We start from the raw sequence: 18,316 nt of genomic DNA, 5'->3' as shown, positions 1-18,316 counted from the left end.
ATGCGCCTGCGCAGTGTTTTCAGGAGGTTTCTTCTCGGCGCCCGACCGCTTCCTTCTCCTGTTTTCCCTGGTCCTCGCAGAGGTTCCCGCTTTTGCCTCGGGGGTCATCACAGGGCGCCAAATGAGCTCCCGCGGGAAGGCCGGGGGCGGGGCGCGGCGCAGCGCTGCACGTCAATGGCCTTCCGGGCGGAAGTCCGCAGCCTTCCAGGCCGCTGATTGGTTTTCGTACTGGCGCCTATCTCGGCCTCCGCGCCAGTTTCGGGCTGGTTGGCGCGGAATCGGGAGACTGTTGGACCATGGCGCCTGTGCACGGAGACGACTGCAAACTGGAGACAAGCGGTGAGGGAGGAGCCGGTGCTCAGGGCACCTAGTTGGAAATGTGGGGGTCGCGGCATAATTGAGGGGAGCCGGGGGGTCTCTGCTTTTTATTCTTAAGAAGGTGGCGCGCTCCTGGACGACCCCTTAGGTCTGTTTGGCCGCTAACCTTAATCTTTCTTTCTGGGCGGAGACCCTAGAGGTGTGGGACGGGCCTTCCATATGGGCTCACTTGCTGAAAGTATTTTGGTTTGAGAGGTTTCCTTCTCTTGTGACAGGCTTCACAGTCGTTGACTATTTTCATTTTCTTGATGAGTCGCATACACGTGCGGGTTACAACTTCATGGCATGGCATGTCTTGGCAGGTTTTGCTCTCTTGGCTCGAACTGTTGTTTCTCTGCTCCCTTCTCAGGTGTCAGTTTGAGAGGTAGGGTGGAGCATGCCTTTGCCCCCGTTTCTAGGAAGTCCCAGGAAAATTGTTAGCATTGTCATTGATGGAAGTGCTGTCATCAGGTTTGTTAAGACTTTCTCAGGTTCTACGGGAAGTTCTTCAAGTGCTGCATAAAAACAGTGTTCAGGTGTAGTCATCTTGGGTGAAGTTCGTTTAAAAAAAAAAGTCATTTGAGTAGCATTTCGGATGCCCTATATACCAGGCATTTTGTGAGTAGTAATCTTTGATTTCCAGAAGTAGAATTCAAATATGCAGATAGCCTTGTCTGATTTCTGATTTGAAACAGTGTTCAACTAAAGTATGACTTAACTTCAGTTCTAGCTTAAAATAAGATACTTCTTAGCCTAGTGTCACATGTCCTGTCCTTCAGTGTGCATTGCATTAATGAGATCTTGCTTCCTCATCAGTTTCTTTTGCATTCAGCTAGTTCTAAATCACATGTTTAAATTTTTCTTAGTCTCTCTCTTTCTCTCTTGAAGACAAATTATTTTGGAGAGTCGATTACAAATGGGATGTGGGATGTGAGTACATGAACAGTCTGCAGCCCCTATCAGTGATTTGCTAAGTCCTTTTTTCACCTTAAAAAACTGTACTCCATCTGTGAACATCAAGAAATCACTCTTTGGAGGGTACTGTGCAATCTTGAGACCCCTCTTAAGTCACAATGTTGATTAAGTATTTTCTGGAGACTTGTGACTGGAATTTTTCCTTTAGAGCAGACCAAAGGATTGTTATGTGGAAGACTGCTGCAGGTTACTCTCTCTGCCCTCTTTGGGGGAGGGTGGAGGTATTCCATGTGGTGATTTGAAAACAACATTTGAACCTTTGTGTTTTCTTCCATTGTCCCCTCTCCTTTTTTTTCCTTTCCTTTCCTTTTCTTTCTTTCTTTCTTTCTTTCTTTCTTTCTTTCTTTCTTTCTTTCTTTCTTTCTTTCTTTTTCTTTTTTGCTAACTCACACAGCATTAGAGCTGTTGCTTAAAAAAATTCCAGGTTTTTTATGTTAGAAGGTGGGACACCTGGACAGTGGCAGCAAAATGTAGCAAGGTGTTTAATTAGCTGCTATTGTATATAGAAAGTCATTGGAGGCTTTAATGATAAATCTGGTATATTGGTTTGTTCAGCAAATATTTATTATGCAGGTACTAGGCATAGGCGTTCTGCCAGGCTCTGGCATTTGCATGCGTAGAATGGATGTGGCTTCTGTCTTCATGGAGTGGAGAAAGTAAACAGTCATGTGCTACATTGAATCCTCCCTGAGCAAATTGCTTTAGTTTTGCTTTCTGAAGCTAGACCAAAGGGTGTGGTGTGTGGAACATATGTATGTGTATATGTTTGATTATCCTATACACACATACACACACCACACATACACATGCATGCACGTGCATCCCCCATACATATGCCATCACACCAAATTTTTGCTGTATTGCTAAGTGCATAATATGATAGCCATTCTTATTTAATTCTTTATGGGGAAGACATGTTTTCTCTGTTTCATGAGGGCAATAGGTCTTCAGACCTATAAGTAGCTCTTACAGATGGTGTATAAAAAGAGATTGGAAAGTTAATGATCAAAAAAGGAATACAGAGGCTCATTTAGGAACCGAAACAACTACTGGAACCAACTCTAGTTGCTTTAAACAAAAGAAAAATTTTAGGGTGCCATGTAGTTTGCAGAGATCCTGTAGGACTGGAAAGCCACTATGGGGTTGTTTAGCCAGAAATGGTGATTTCTGTTGTGCCACAAAACTGAGCCAGAGAGGTGGTCATTGCCAAACATGGCAAAATACTCAGATGTTACAGATTATGCCTTAAGATATATTGAACTCTCATTTTCAGTTCCGTAATAGTTGCTATTTTTTGCAACTTAATATTTGTTTCTTCCCTTGGAACATTAGTCTCCAATTTAAACTCTGAGCCTGTTTGTCATTGGTAGAGACTATTTTGCATGCTCATAGCCTAGCTACAAAGTATCTGGGATGGAAGAGTCAGTTGCAGAAACACACACAATAGCAGGTCAAATGGGCTCTGTGAACCGTCAAAACATTACTGAGAGTTTCTCAGTTTCATATATCGGGCAGCTTAACAAGGTGAACCTGTCATTGAGGCACATACCTACAGTCCTACCACTTTGAAGGCTGGGGCTGGAGGATCATAATTTAAGGCCAGCCTACCTGTCTCAGAAAAAAGTGAAATGAAATAAAACAAGATAGCTGTTCACTACGTAACTGGTGGACTGGTGGTCTCATGTCACCCTCTAAAATCGGCAGGGTTGGGCATCTGCTCTATCGTGTCTAGAATCTAGACTCTAGATGATTCTCCTACTTGTTGTGTATTCTTATAAGAAAATGACTTTCCACTCTGGCTTTGTCTCAGTTTCTGGATACTCTTTGCATTTGCATTTCTTTGTAATGTGGCTTAGGTCTCTTCCTCTGTTAATGTCACTTTTTATCCTGTTTTGCCATGTTAAAATTCTGCTCTGCTTTCTAGGCCTGTTGGAGATATCTCCTGTGAGGAAACCTTTTTCAGTTTCCTGGACAAAAAAAATAATTGTTTTCTCCATTTCCACTGCATTTTTACTTCTTTTATGGCACCATTTTTATATTCTGATCCTACCCTTAGGTCCTCTTGTGTGATAAACTTGGGGACAAGAAAACTGTCTTACTTGTATTAGTATCTCAAACTTCGTGTAGTGGTACAGTTGCTTGTTGAGGAAGTCTATTTTAAGATCTAGAGAATTTTGGGGGTATCAAGGTCTTGAATACACTGAATTTATTTTTAATGGCTATGCTCATTTTCTTTCTTTTTTTCTTTTTTCTTTAAAAAAACAAAGATAAATGTACAGATTTTAAGCATTTTTACATAAAAGTAAATGAATACATTTTTGTCAGTGCTTGGTTTTTTAAAAGTTTGATAGTGTGCATTAAGATATTACTAGTTACAATGAGCATAAAGTACATGTAAAACAAGATGTAACCTGGAATTAGTCAAAGTTTTCTTGGTGTGTAAAGATTAAGCATAATGGGTTTTCATTTTCTTTTTTTTCTTTTCTTGAACTTCACACAGTCTGTGAGTTGTTTCTGGGGTGTTCAGAGCTTTCTGGGGTTAGTATCCAATTATCAGTGACTGCATATTATGTCTGTTCTTTTGTGACTGGGTTATCTCACTCAGGATGATATTCTCTAGATGCATCCATTTTCTTAAGAATTTGCTCATTTTCATGTAGGCCTACTGAAGATCTTTTAAATCATTTGAATGGCACTCAAGATTTTGTGGCTGTCATCACATAGCTGCATTCTTTAATTTTCTCTTAATACCTTTCTGAAAATGTATTTTAAAGTCAAATGTGAATGTTAAACAATGGACTGAGATGTTATAGAGATTTCATCTCCAGAAAGCTAGAGAGAAAATAAGATCTCTAATTACATTTTACATTTTTAAAAATTGATTTATTTATTTAATGTATGTGAGTACACTGTCGCTGTCTTCAGACACACCAGCTTAGGGCATCAGATCTCATTACAGATGGTTGTGAGTCACCATGTGATTGTTGTGAATTGAACTCAGGACCTCTGGAAGAGTAGTCAGTGCTCTTAACCACTGAGCCATCTCTCCAGCCCTACATTTTACTTTTAAGATACAGTTTTCAGCAGTTTATTGCCAACATTGGGAACACATTCTTTAGGTCTTATTTTCAGATTCATTCAGACACTTTGTCAAACAGCTTAATATCACAAATGTTTCCATGGTATGTTTGGGATGCTTCTTGTCAATTTCTCCTTTTTTGTGATTACTCTTTCTAGTAAATTAATATTGAATAAGATAAAACTCAATTTCATAGACATATGTGGCAGTAGTCATGAGACTAAACTCATGGCTGGCAGGAAGTCTTAATTCTGTGGATGAAGTAAGTGTGTGTGTGTGTGTGTGTGTGTGTGTGTGTGTGTGTGTGTATTGGCCATTTTTTGTTGATCAAAAGGATAGATGAACCAAAAACTGAATATCAAGGTTTTCTGGTATTTCAGTAATTTTGACAAAGGGCATTTCAACCATTGTGATTTTTTTTTTTACAGTCCTATAGTGTCAAGAGTCTCTGAACCCTCTTTTGAAATTCCTTTAGCCAGTCAATGTTTCTCTAACATTCCAGGTGCTTCCTGGGTATCTCATTAGGGTGTATGCTACTTAACATTGTTTTAGAGCTTCTTGGTACTCATCTCAGATGTTAGATTGTATATTTCTGTGAGTTTAGGGACTGTATCTTTTTGATGTATCTCATAGCTTCTTACACTTCACAAAAGAATAGATGCTATTTAAATCCTTTTGTTTTGATTATTGGAACACCAAATGAACTGTCCTTTTTTTGATTCATTGGATTGCTCATGGCCTGTTTTTTTTTTTTACCCCCTGGTGGAACTATTAAGTCTGATTCCCCTTCCTCTTTCATGTTTTTCTACATGATTTTGAGATTTTGCTCATTTTAAGAGAAAGACTAGAACTGCTGTGCTGATTAGTTTTAGCACAAAGTAGGATCATCTGTGAAGAAGGAGCCTCAAGTTGGGAAAATGCTTCCCTATCAGATTGGCCTATGGGCGAGTCTATGAAGGCATTTTCTTGAGGCATAGTCAACTGTAGGGAGGTACCACCATGGTAGGTCCTGGGAGATATAAGAAAAGTAGCTGATTGTTGAGAGGAAATCAGTAAGCACATTCATTCCATCATGTTTCTTTTTTATGTTCTTGACTCAAGATTTCTTCTCTGACTTAAGATGAAACAAAACTATTTCTTTCCCAAGTTGTTTTTTATTTCCCAGTGGTATTTTTATTAATTGTTATTATCCTTTTTTTTGATACAGGGTCTCATTGTGTAGCTTTGGCTGTCCAGGAACTCACTATGTAAACTAAAGCTGGCCTCGTATTCACAGTGATCCACTTGCTTTTGGTTCCCTAGCACTGGGACTAAAGGAGTGCACCACTGTGCCTGGCCTGTGGTCAGTGTTTTATCACAACTACAGAGACCTGAACCAAGATAACTGGCTTCTGCTGTTTGAACTGGACATTAGAGGAAATTTCTGGAGAGTCACCAGATCTTTGTATTTGGCCATGCTTCGTGAATTACTTTGCATCCTAAAAATACTCATTTGGTTATTATAATCTAAAAACTAAATCTTTTGGTTTTTGAGGGAAGATAGTTGGTAATTTTGTAATATCTGATTTCACTTTTTTTCAGCTGTGTCAGATTCAGGGAGTTTTGTAGCTTCTCGAGCTCGTCGAGAAAAAAAGTCAAAGAAAGGACGCCAAGAAGCTTTAGAGAGACTGAAAAAGGCTAAAGCTGGTGAGAAGTATAAATATGAAGTAAGTAATGCTTTAATCCTGTGTTTTATTTAATTCACATTCCAAAGTCAGTTCTGTGTCCCTTTCATCACCTCATTAGAAATATTAACATAGTTTAAGTTTTTTTTTTTTTTTTTATTTGGAGTAGGGAGATGAAAGAATCTAGGACTTCTTCGTGCTAGGCAAGCATTCCACCATTGCTTATTCCTAGAGCTTTTTTCATTTTGTGTTTTGAGATTGGAGCTCATTAAATGGCTTGTGGCTGTCTTGAACTTGCAATCATAATGCCTCAGTTTCTCTAGAAGTCCCTCTCATGGGCCTGGCTCGTGCTTCTTATAATAGTGAACAAATGTGGGCATGAGGTAGATTTGCACATTGTGGAGAATACTAGACCCTTTAAAGTCATTGCGAGGAGTTTTGCATACCATTGTAAGTGAAAGTAGTGGGTGTATTTTCCCTTATTTAGCATACTGCATGTCCCTTCGCTTAAGAGAAATGAGTAGTGTTTTTATGTTCATGATATTTAGTAGTCTAGCTAAGCACCTTAGAATTGTTCTTAAGTTCATTTGCTAGGGGAGTAGTAGTGGAAATTTGGGCCTTATTTCTTCCAGTTGGTAAGATTGAATGGGATATTCTTGACTGTTTTTTTTTTTTTTTTTAATGGCCTGTAGGTCAAAATCAGAATGCACAGCATTTTCTAACCTCACCTTCTACATTGTGTATCTTAACTGTCAATGCTAGAAAGAGATAAACAAATACTATTAGATAATAGCAGCTAATATACTTTCTGAGTTCACATACCAGTCTAAGTGCTTTTACCAATATGCTTTTCATTTAATCTTCTCAGTGATCATATAAGATAGATAGTAAGTATGATTAACAACACTTTGCAGGTGAGGTAGTTAGGTACCAGAAGGTTACTGAGAGCATAGTGGCAGAGTCCTTATTTGAACCTAGGTGATCTTGCTTGGGAATATTCATGCTTAACTCTGGCTTGTAGTATATTGTGGGAATTAGGCAAATAGGAAGGATTTTCAAGTTAAGCGAAGCTTCAGGAACATAAAAAGTTGCTAGAAAAACTACAGTCAAGCAGGAGTAAAGCATTTAAATTTTTTCTTTTCAAGACAGGGTTTTTCTGTGTAGTCCTGGCTGTCTTGGAATTCATGTATGCCAGGCTGGCTTCAAACTCACTTGCCTCTGCTTCCCAAGTACTGGAATTAAAAGCATGTGTCACCATATAGAATAGTGCATTTTTTTATGTAGGCATTCCTATAAAGTAGTTCTCGGGGGCATGCAAATGTTTATGTTATGTAGCTGAGACCCTTTACGCATGGTATTATTAATTACATTTCTAAAAGAGTTAATTTTGAGTAGTAGCAGCATGCTTTTTTTTTTTTTAAAGTTAGTCTGCTGTACTGGGGATATGGCTCACTGGTAGATTGCTTGCCCAAAAAGTCAAAGCCCAGAGTTTTATCTTCAGGAACACACACACATGCAGAAGATAGAGTAAAAACTTTCCTCATGTTCTTAAAAAAATATTATGTGTATGTTTGTGTGCCTCTGTGTTTTTACACAAATGCTGATGCCACAAAGAGGGTGTTGGATTCCTTGGAGCTAGAGTTGTAGGTGGTTCTCAGCCATCTGATGTGGGTACTGGGAACTGAACTCTGATATTAAGCACTGACCCATTTCTTTAACTCCTATTCTATATAGTGGAAATCCAGTTAGCTGTTTACTGCTAGGCTCTCAAGTCTTTGTGTTGAAGTTTATTTTTTTCCCCTAAGATCTTAGCTTTTCTGGTGTAGTTGGTTGTTTCTCCTTTAAAAAGGCAGACTCCTAAGGAGGGGTACCAATTTTAAATGTGGTATCTATAAACTATTGATAACCAGTCTGCCATACTCTCAATCTGGTAGGTCAGTGGCCTGTCACCATGGAGCTACAACAGTGGTGTGCATGTGTTCCACCTATTACTTTTACTGTGTGGAGGTGGTCCGATACATTCATATTTGTGGGTCAGGTTGCTCAGTTCCTCTGGCAGTCAGGCAGCTGGTGTGATTTGAGAATTTACTGCTTTCACTGGACTTGCCACTTAGGTCCCCATGCACTTTTAAGACTGAAGATGAGTGAGGATTAGTGGTAAGACAAATAGATGACTTTAAAACTGCTTCTTTGCCTACAGAATATAGAGTGAATTTTGTTTTGTTTATTTTTGGAGGGAATGAGTAAAGTATTTCTTTTGAATTTTATTTAGTTAATTGAACCATTACTAAAATCAATGTCTTTGCAGGACATTATTCATCAGTTAGTGGTGAATGGGTGTGATATGCCTTATGCACTTGTTAACTATAGGAAAAACCAGTCTGGAAATTATGTGAACAATTTCCAAAGCAGCTAATGAAGAATTGGCTATAATTCAGTTTGTTTTTTATGGAATAGATGAGTAATTGATGGTATGACAAGTGTATTATGCTAATGGAGCCATTTAATATCTTACGTTAACACCCACCTAAAAGGAATACTAAGTTAATTGATGTCTATTTAAGGAAAACGCTGCAGTGGTGTTGAATGTCAGAACTCATGATTTGGTTGCAGCTATTCCATCAGGCTGCCATCCCAGTTTCAATTTGATAATTTTTTTTCTCAGAATTGTTTAACACTTGTACTCCATTTGAAGCCTTTCCATAAACTTTGCAATGGCAGGTTGAGGACCTCACAAGTGTTTATGAAGAAGTTGATGAAGAGCAGTATTCGAAACTGGTTCAGGCACGTCAGGATGATGACTGGATCGTGGATGACGGTATGTGGGAGGAAATTGCCTGCTAGGCATTGTGTTACTTCTTGTCATGTAGGGCAGTTGCTATGGCTGAGGAGATGTGAGGCATTTTCATTAGTTTCCTTTCTCATTGCTGTGATAAAATATTTGATGAAAACAACTTAAGGAAGTAAAGGGTTATTTGGATCACAGTTGGAGGCTATATATAGTCCATCATTCTTGGGTAGACATGGTGGCAGAAGTGACATTGTATTTGCAGTCAGGAAGTAGAAAGGAATGCTTTCGTGCTCAGTTTGCTTCTTTCTACTTACTCAGTCCAAGGCCCCTGTCCATGGGATGGTGCTGCCCACACTTAAGATGGGTCTCCCCACCTTAGTTAACCTTAATAGATAACCTCCCATTGGCATGCCCAACAGCTTATCTACAGGCGCTTCTGGATACTGTCAGTTTGGTCGACAATCAGTATACACTGTCATAGCATTGCCAGGGACATATTTATGTTCAGATTTTCCTTAGTTATTTGAAGTTGAAGCATAAAAATAGGAAGTTGATTTGATAATTCTTTAGAACGACAGTTCTCAACCTGTGGGGCACGGCCCCTTTGGGGTTTCATCAGATATTCTACATATCAGATATTTATATTATGGTTCATAACAGTAGCAAATTTATAGTTATGATGTAGCAGTGATATAATTTTGTGGTTCAGGGGTCACCACAACATGAGAAGTTGTATTATATAGTGTTGCAGCATTAGGAAGGTTGAGAACCACTGCTTTAAGAAATATAAACACATACACAAGAATAAATCTCTTAGGACATGACCATGTAGGAATTGAGAGGGAATGCTTGGGTACTAGGTTTAATCAACAGTGCCTCTCTAAAAGAGGAACAATCCCATAGCCAGTGGAATTAAGGGATAAACTTTAGGTTCCATCTTTTCTACTTTGCAACTAGCCTTGGGTAAGTCAGTTAATATCATTAAATTTCATAAAGCCAAAAGTTTTCTGCCTATGATATGGAGATAGAGACTATCTTCCGGAGTTGCTCTGAAGAGCTGCTTTGTACCAGAGGGTAAACTGAGGCAGGCAGCCATTGAGGGGTCAGTGTTTCAAGCAGCTGACAAGGGTGGATCCAGATACCTACAGGGGCTGCTGCCAAAGGCTGCCAGCTGGAAGGAACAGTGCTCCAACCCACCACATACACAAACTTTACATAGAGTTGATGGATGCTCCAATCCTCATTCATACAAAGTGCATATATACCAGCCACCACACTTTATTCTTTCTTCCGTAGCTTATACATCCTAGCAAAATCTTTCAAGCAGTGTACAATTACAATGTGACAACATTATAGTTTTCTTCTAGTAAATGGTTATGAAATAACAGTTTGCTTCCTAATACCTTTACAAGAACTAACATTACATAATACAGGTAAAGAAAACATTCCCCCAAATCCATGTACGTTCATAACCAAACAACTTGTTATAGATTAACAAAGTGTAATCAAGCAAGATAGTTTTCTCAGCCAGTTTTTCTTCCTGGTAGGCAGCAATTTGTGGTTACAAAGGAGTAATTATTTCATTATTTATCTTTAAAGTAATCTTGTAAGAATCTTAAAAGAATCACAAGTCTAAATTTTTATATAAAAATCAGACATATCTACCTTAAATCCTTAGAATGTATATCTACTTATAATCAGTTCTTATTAAATTATATCAGGAATCTGAGGGTAAAAATCAATCCTTAGCAGTCCAGCCTCAGTGAGAATCATGTCAGCCAGTGCTGCCATTATTCTTGTTCCCTGACCAGAAAGGTCCTGTCTACTGAATAAGAGTCTGCCTTTCTGAACTTCAAATTTTTCCTTAAGCTTTTCTACATCAGAGCCAATAATAAAACATCTCAACCTAACTTCATTAACAATTTTATTTTTCCAAATTCTTTCTAATAGCGGTTGGTCATTGCTGACAACCTACATCTGTAAATTCTTTCCTAGGGTGATTAGTGAATCATTAATCTGCTCTATCAACAGTACCTGAAAGAGACCAAACATTAGTATTGTGAGTGACAGAGATACTGCCCAGTGAGGGGCTGAAAGCCCCCTTAGAGTTTTCATACAATTCTTAAATTAAGAGGGATCTGAAGGCAGCAAGCAGAAAACTCCACAATGCTCTCAGGACACAGTCCTGGGGCTGTGCCACACTGAGGCTCACTCATGTGGCTCTTTTAACGTGTGGTTCGTTTGTTCCCATGAGCGTTCTAGAGCCATTTGTCATTCCTCCGACATGGCCCTCAGCAAAGAGTAGAGCATGTTGTAAATGTGAGATGTCATTTGAGCCACAGAAATAACTCTTATATAAAGTTCTGCTTATAGGTTCTGATTACTTGGCGTGAGAATGCTGACTTGAGAAAGGAGATGAAGACTATGTCAATTGAATCTTACTTACATAATTGGGGTCAACTGTGTGGTTAGATTTCCCTTGGAAATTAGAGTGCCTTTCAGGACTTTTTTTTTTAAGCAAACAACTATAAAGCAGTCTTCTGTGGCAAAGTTTTTTTTTTAAACTTTTTTATTCTTTTCAAGTTTTACATCATGTACCTCAGTCTTGCTCATCTTCCTGTCTCATAATATCCACCCTTTGCAACTTTCCCCCCTAAAAACACACCATCAACAGCAATAACAGCACCACAAAAACATTTCATTGGGGAAGCTGTAGTATATCACAGTGTGCCCCACAGTATATCCCTTTGTCCACACATCTTCACTTGCAAATATGTTCATTGCAATGTGTCAATTCTGGTTCAAGATCTCTGGCTTCACAGAAACCAGAGGCTACAATATTGGGTCCTTATTAGTTAACCTCCATGTTATCCTATTGTTGCCCTGTGTGACGGAGATCCTGTAGCTTTGGATTAGCAGGATTGGCCATAGGCATGCCGAGTCTTATCTTCTAGGTACTTCTGGATCCTGTCAGTTTGGGTGACAGTCAGTATATTCTGCCTTATTGTTCACCTTTGATTTTTGTTACTTTCAGGTAGCTTTTCATTCTGTAGCCCAGGCTAGCCTCCACCTCATTTTGTCACTCTAGCAGGACTCAAACTTGTAATCCTTCTGCCTTAGTTTCTTTAGTACTTAGATTACAGGGATGCCCAGCTTTTAACTACGTTTACAAACTTGATTTCAATATTAAATTTTATTCTTTCAGATGGTATAGGCTATGTGGAAGATGGCAGAGAGATTTTTGATGATGACCTTGAGGATGATGCACTTGACACCTATGGGAAAGGTACCTACATTTTGTTTTGAAAAATGTCATTTTGAGATTTAAAGAATTGTCTAAAATTTGAAGACTTGGTATTCTGATAACAGTCTGTCTTTGAAAATATGTTCTAATAGAGAAAAAGTTGGCTAGAACATTACCTAAAAGAGGCAAAAATTTTAGCAGGAAATGAATGTTGTATGTCCCCATTATCTGAAGACTTTGATATTTTTCTTATGTTAAAATTTCAGTTCTTTAGTTATTTTTACAATTGCAGATTTGGAGGGATGAAACAATTATTAAGGTCTTTTAATTCCTACCAAGTTGATATACCTAGAATACTAGTGCTTTAATAATTGTATAGTAGACAAAGTTTAGCTTGTCCAACATATCAGGGTAGCAATGAAGGTTATTTTTACAATTGCAGATTTGGAGGGATGAAACAATTATTAAGGTCTTTTAATTCCTACCAAGTTGATATACCTAGAATACTAGTGCTTTAATAATTGTATAGTAGACAAAGTTTAGCTTGTCCAACATATCAGGGTAGCAATGAAGGCATCCTAATACTAAAATGTAAACTTCCTTAAAACACGATGCTGTTGTTGTGAACTTGTGACTTGTGGTTATAAATAGTAAATTTTGTGGCATCATGTAGGTTGCTGACCTAAAAGGGACAGTTTTACATATGAAGTTGAGGATTTTTAAGTAAAATTTAACTTGTGTTTATTGATCACTTTCTCTTGAATTTTGGCTTTAAGTTCATTTATCCTTTATTCATGATGCATATTGAAGAAACTTTCTGTTTTTTAAAATGTTACTTCTCATGTAGTTGAATTTATTAGTCTTTTTTTCTACAAGTGGATTTTTGAATTACATTGTTATGTAGGTTACAAAGTATTAAGGTCTCCTTTGGGTCCCAACCCCAGAGAAGAGAGGGAAAGATTATAGGAATCATCATCAGAAATGGAGGACCAGGAAAACATGCCCACTGAATCACCTAAGCAGGACCACATGGCTCACAGAGACTGAAGTGGGAAGGAAGCACAGGGTCTGCATGGGTCTCCACAGGTTGTGTACATATGTTATGGCTCTTAGCTTAGTGTTCTTATGGGCCTTCTAACAGTTGGAGCTGGTGTATCTCTGATTGCTCTTGGGACTCTTTTCCTTCTGTTGGGTTGCCTTGGTCAGCCTCTACATAATGGCCTTTGCCTTGTCTTATTGCATCTTGTTTTGTCTTGTTTGGTTGTCATCTCTTTTATGGCTGCTCTTTTCTGAAGAGGAAAGGAGGGGCAATAGATCTGGGGGAGAAGGGAGGTAGGAGTAGTTGGGAAGAGTAGAGGGAGGAAACTGGTTGGGGTTTATTATGATAGAAGGATCTATTTTCAATAAAACCAAAACAAAACTACCACCAGCAGCAAAGCCTTTCAAAACTATTCTATCCTTAACTGAGGAGCTATTGGCAGTTGATGAGTGCTGAGGGAGGGAACATCATCTTTCTTTGGGGGAGTGGCTACTGGTAGGTTATCTGTGCTCCAGTGGATGATCTCATACTGAGTCCAGTTAGTGCACATATAGGTAGCACTAATTGGACTCAGTGGTTATAGTAGAAAAGAACAGGAAATTGGAAGAGAGTTATATTGGAGGAGTTGAGGGAAAATTGGGGCAGGGATTTGAGGGGTAGATATTAATAGGAAAATTTTGCCTGGATGTGGTGGTTTATGCCTTTAATCCAAGTACTGGACAGGCAGAGGCCAGCCTGGTCTATAGAATGAATTCCAGGTCAGCAAAAGTTACACACAGAAACCCAAAAGCAAAGAAACCAAAAATCAAATAAGTAAATAAATAAACTATAAAATACAATATTTAAAATTTTGAGCAATTCCTAAAAATACTTGGTGTAATTTTATTTTTAAATTTGTCATGTTGGTGTTAATACTGTTTACTGCTCTACAAATGGTTAATGGACACTGCTTATTGACAAATCAAGTCATTTGAGTAGTCACCTTTATTATACAGAAAATTTCATAACTGGGTTGTTTTTATACTTTTCTTTTTATGAAGCAGAGTTTATTAAAAAGAAAATTTTTAGTATTAAGAACAGGGATTAGTAGAAAGCAAGGTACTTGGAAAGAGTAAGACAGACTCAACTGTTTATATGGGCTTGTCATAGGAGAATCACACCTTTCTTTAGACATTTCTATGTCATCTAGTTTGTTTATTGCTAATGTACTGTTCTAATTAGTAATTCTAGTTTCTCTTAAGATTAACATTATATTGGAATGAATCAGAAAGTGATATTAAAATGACAGTATTAGGAGAGTTCATAGGTGATTTAGTCAATGGAAGACAGAAGACAAAGGTTCTCTTGGAATGAGCAAGTGTGTTTGTGCCGTTCAGTTTTGATACAGCATAGAGCGTGTGTCCACTCATTAATGGTTGCAGACTAGTTTTATAGTCTTATTTTTGTAGGAAGCAAGAAAACAACTATCCTCTCACTATTCAAAAGCTTTGCATTCATATTAACAACTAGTCACACCTAACTTTCCATGATACTTAATTCATTATATTTCATTGCTTCTTATAATGTAGCCCTGACAGTTTTTTCAATTTATCCCATTTAAAAGATTCTTTGCTGTGCACCTTGTACAGAATTTCCCAGTTTTGTATTTTGAATTCTTAATGTATATTTTCTTCTTAAGTTTTCATATATACAAGATGAATGACTATGAGTAGGCTTTAGTTTTCCACCCAGTGCATGCTCCTAAATACTTTCTTTTCCAATAGGAAAGGATAGCAAAGCACACGGAAAGGACAGGAAGGATGTAAAGAAACCTTCAGTGACAAAACCAAACAACATCAAGGCAATGTTCATTGCTAGTGCTGGGAAAAAAACTACAGATGTGAGTTTTATGTTTCTGTATATAAAGTGTTTTTTTACTCTGAAATAACTTTAATCTTTTGTTGTACAAATGGTATGTGTTGAATACATGTTTGAGTATCATCCTATGAATTGCATTTAGTAAGATGAATTTAGGTTTTATATGAATATAAGTATCTCAGTGGTTTGAATTTAAGAAGACAAAAGAAAATTGAAAAAGGTGAAATGACAGTGAGTTGAATTCTAGTGACAAGCAAGAAATTAACAGTAAAGATAATAGAGGCTGAGAGTATAAATTTAAAAGTTGAATATATACAAGTGATTGTTAAAGTCTGAATGAATAGTAGGTGAATTACTGATGGGGTTAAGGTCACTAGTCGTAGTGAATACTGATAGGGTTAAGTTCCTCCTTTCAGAGATGACTGCATGATCTGCATGAAATTTCAGTCTAAAATGTGCGTATTTGAGCTTTTTTTTTTTTTTAAAATAATATTCAGAAAGCAGTAGACTTGTCCAAGGATGATCTGCTAGGTGACATTCTACAGGATCTGAACACTGAGGTGAGTGAATTTCCTGGAGTAATAAAATACACAGGGAACTTAGTTTAAAGAAACAGTTCACTAATTGTACAAAGCAGACTATCACTAGAACGAAAAGTACTGGGATGTCACCACACATGCGCACATACAGCTCCCCCAACCCATACAAAGAAAACAAAAGCCCTTGCATTAATTTCTTCTCACTGAGGTTTCTTCTCACTATTTTAGGTGAGGAATTTCCCACTGTTACTGCTCTAAGACTAAGTAGATGGGCTGTGTGGGTGTCTATTGGAAGTAGTAAGAATACACCCACGAGTCAGTTTGTGAATATTCATTGCTTGTATTCAGTTGCTATAGTGTATGTTCTGTAAAGGGATTGAAGCCTGTCAATCTGCACACTTGGGCATGAGAACCCCATTCTGAATTGTGAGTGGGAGTGAAGGAAGAGTAAGTGAGCTGCCTTTGATAGAACTCAAGCAGGCTCAGTTACACTGAATTTAAGATTTGGCCATATATCATAAAGACTAAGCTTTTCTTTAGAGATATACTTCTTTCTAAGTGACTACAGATTAATTGACTAATACCAACACTATGTAGTTCTATTTTGTTGGGTGTTAAATGTAATACCTGGAAGGGTAAGTGAAGAAAGTATGCTAAATTCTTGAAAGAAAGGATTAGGAATGGATTAAATATCTATTCTGGTTTTCTAGTGATTTTTGTAGTATTGTTGCTATAGTAACTGCAGTGCATGAGCATGGATCCTGTTTCGGGGGGCAGGGAAGGAAAACTGCTTTACTTATTGGGCATGAGAGAAGAAATGTACTTTTTTCTAGTATGCGGTAAACCAGGCATGACAGTGAATGTGTCTTCCCCTTTTAGACATCTCACATAGCTCCACCACCTGTATTGATACCAAAGAAAAAAAGATCTACTGGAGCTTTGCTCAATCCTTTTTCAGTGCATACCCCTAAGGTAAAGTCAGTAGAAATACCCTCCTCTTTTATTTGTTCTACTTTAAGTTTATTTGCTTATATAAAGGAGATGCTTTTGAATTTGTTTTGTTTCTTTTAAATTAGAACTGCCATTCAGTATATAGCTTCATGTATTTCAAAAATAGCATGTGCCTGCTTTTTTATAGTAAAATTTGTAGTAACTAGTACATGTTTATTATAGGTATTACAACTGTGTTAAATGCAATAATTTTCCTCCTGGAAACAAGTATTTTTTTGTGTAAATTCAGGTAACAGTAAAATAATTGACGCCATTACATTAATAATACATAAAATCTTTTTATAAGTGGGAACTGTCATTATCTTTGGTCAGGGTAGGACAGTTAAGTATTTTTAGTATGCAGTTCTAACTGACTAAACACTTAAAAACATTTACAGGCAATTCCTTCAGGAAAACCTGCTTCCCTCGTCCTCAGGAACGAGCCTCTGTTAACTCCCATTCCTCTTAAACGTGCTGAATTTGCTGGTAAGTCTCGTATTAGGCAATAATGCAAGTTGTTGAGCAATAACTGCCGCACATAGAGGCTAGGTAATACAGGGTGATATTGAAGGGGGCACATCTCAGCATGAAAGGTTGAATTTATAGTAGTAAAAGTTCAAAGCAACCGGTGTGAAGATTAAAGAGAAATACAAATAGAATGTAGGAAAGGGCTGTTACTTCAGTGTTGAGTTAGCTTTATGACATGCGATGGGAATATTTGGTGATGTCCACAGGAGAGCTGCCTCCGCCAGAGTGTCCAGAAGATGAGCAGGAGTCGGGGGTAATGGAGTTTGAAGATGGTGACTTTGATGAGCCCATGGACACAAAGGAGGTAGATGAAGAGCCTGTGACTGCCAAGACTTGGAACCAAGAGAATGAGCCAGTAGAAAGGGTGGAACATGAAGCGGATCCTGAGAGGGAAACCACATCTAACTTGTAAGTGCATTTTATGATTGTTCTGAAACATAGTACTCTAATTATTCTGTTGGACTGTATAAAGTTCTTGAAAATGTGTTTTCTACAGAGAAAGTTTTCTCCCAGATGTCTCTTGTTGGGACATTGATCAGGAGGATGAAAGCAGTTTCTTACCTCAGGAAGTTCAAGTGGATTCCAATCATCTCCCATTGGTAAAAGGGGCAGATGATGAACAAGTGTTTCAGTTTTATTGGCTAGATGCTTATGAAGATCCATACAATCAACCAGGTAATCATACCTAAGGTAATCTTAGACTTTTATTAGAGTGTAGTGACTATTCCCTTAAATACTTTAGTGATACTGATTTATTTGTTTCTAATAGAATTAAACATTAATTTGTCTCTTTTAAAATTGTTTTTTTTTTTTTTTTTTTTTTTTTTTTTTTTTTTTGAGACAGAGCCTCTGTATTATGTGGCTTTGGCTGTCCTGGAATTTGATACATAGACCAGGCTTCTTGAATTCATAAGATCTGCCTGTCTCTGTCTTCCCAGTACTGGGATTAAAGGCATCTTCTAGCATGCCTGGCCTAATTTGTCTTTTTATTCTACAGAGAACGTCCATTGTGTGTTAGACACTGAGGTAGGATGAGCAAGCTAGACAAATTTCTTAGACACAAGTTTAACATTCTCAGTGAGGTGAGAATTGGTAGTTGGAAGATGACCAATTGACTCTTAAGAACTGAACACTCTTGGGAGAACGTGGCTCTTAGGGCCAACTAAGCAGGACTCATGGGGACTTACAGAGACTGAAGTGGCAATCATGGAGCCTGCGTTGCTCTGGCCTAGGCTGTCTGCATATATGCTATA

General features: G+C 37.9%; 1 protein-coding gene across 3 annotated transcripts in view; it reads left to right on the top strand.

The window, feature by feature from the left end:
- Positions 1 to 296: 296 nt before the first annotated feature.
- Positions 297 to 18,316, top strand: part of POLA1 (DNA polymerase alpha 1, catalytic subunit) — a gene marked incomplete at its 5' end in the record, with an annotated part of 297,636 nt that continues 279,616 nt past the window's right edge. For 2 of the 3 annotated variants that reach the window (XM_080911046.1, XM_080911045.1), the window contains 10 exons: positions 297 to 339; positions 5,993 to 6,117; positions 8,797 to 8,893; positions 12,072 to 12,152; positions 14,913 to 15,028; positions 15,504 to 15,566; positions 16,425 to 16,517; positions 16,934 to 17,030; positions 17,270 to 17,471; positions 17,560 to 17,738. In XM_080911046.1, coding sequence (XP_080767172.1) covers positions 297 to 339; positions 5,993 to 6,117; positions 8,797 to 8,893; positions 12,072 to 12,152; positions 14,913 to 15,028; positions 15,504 to 15,566; positions 16,425 to 16,517; positions 16,934 to 17,030; positions 17,270 to 17,471; positions 17,560 to 17,738 — 1,096 coding nt within the window. The remainder of the gene's footprint in view (positions 340 to 5,992; positions 6,118 to 8,796; positions 8,894 to 12,071; positions 12,153 to 14,912; positions 15,029 to 15,503; positions 15,567 to 16,424; positions 16,518 to 16,933; positions 17,031 to 17,269; positions 17,472 to 17,559; positions 17,739 to 18,316) is intronic. The other variant, XM_080911044.1, reaches the window with a different exon arrangement.

This window comes from Micromys minutus (genome assembly GCF_963924665.1).
Source record: "Micromys minutus genome assembly, chromosome: X".
In the NCBI taxonomy this organism is placed as follows: domain Eukaryota; kingdom Metazoa; phylum Chordata; class Mammalia; order Rodentia; family Muridae; genus Micromys; species Micromys minutus.
This window is presented reverse-complemented; position numbering and strand designations above follow the sequence as displayed.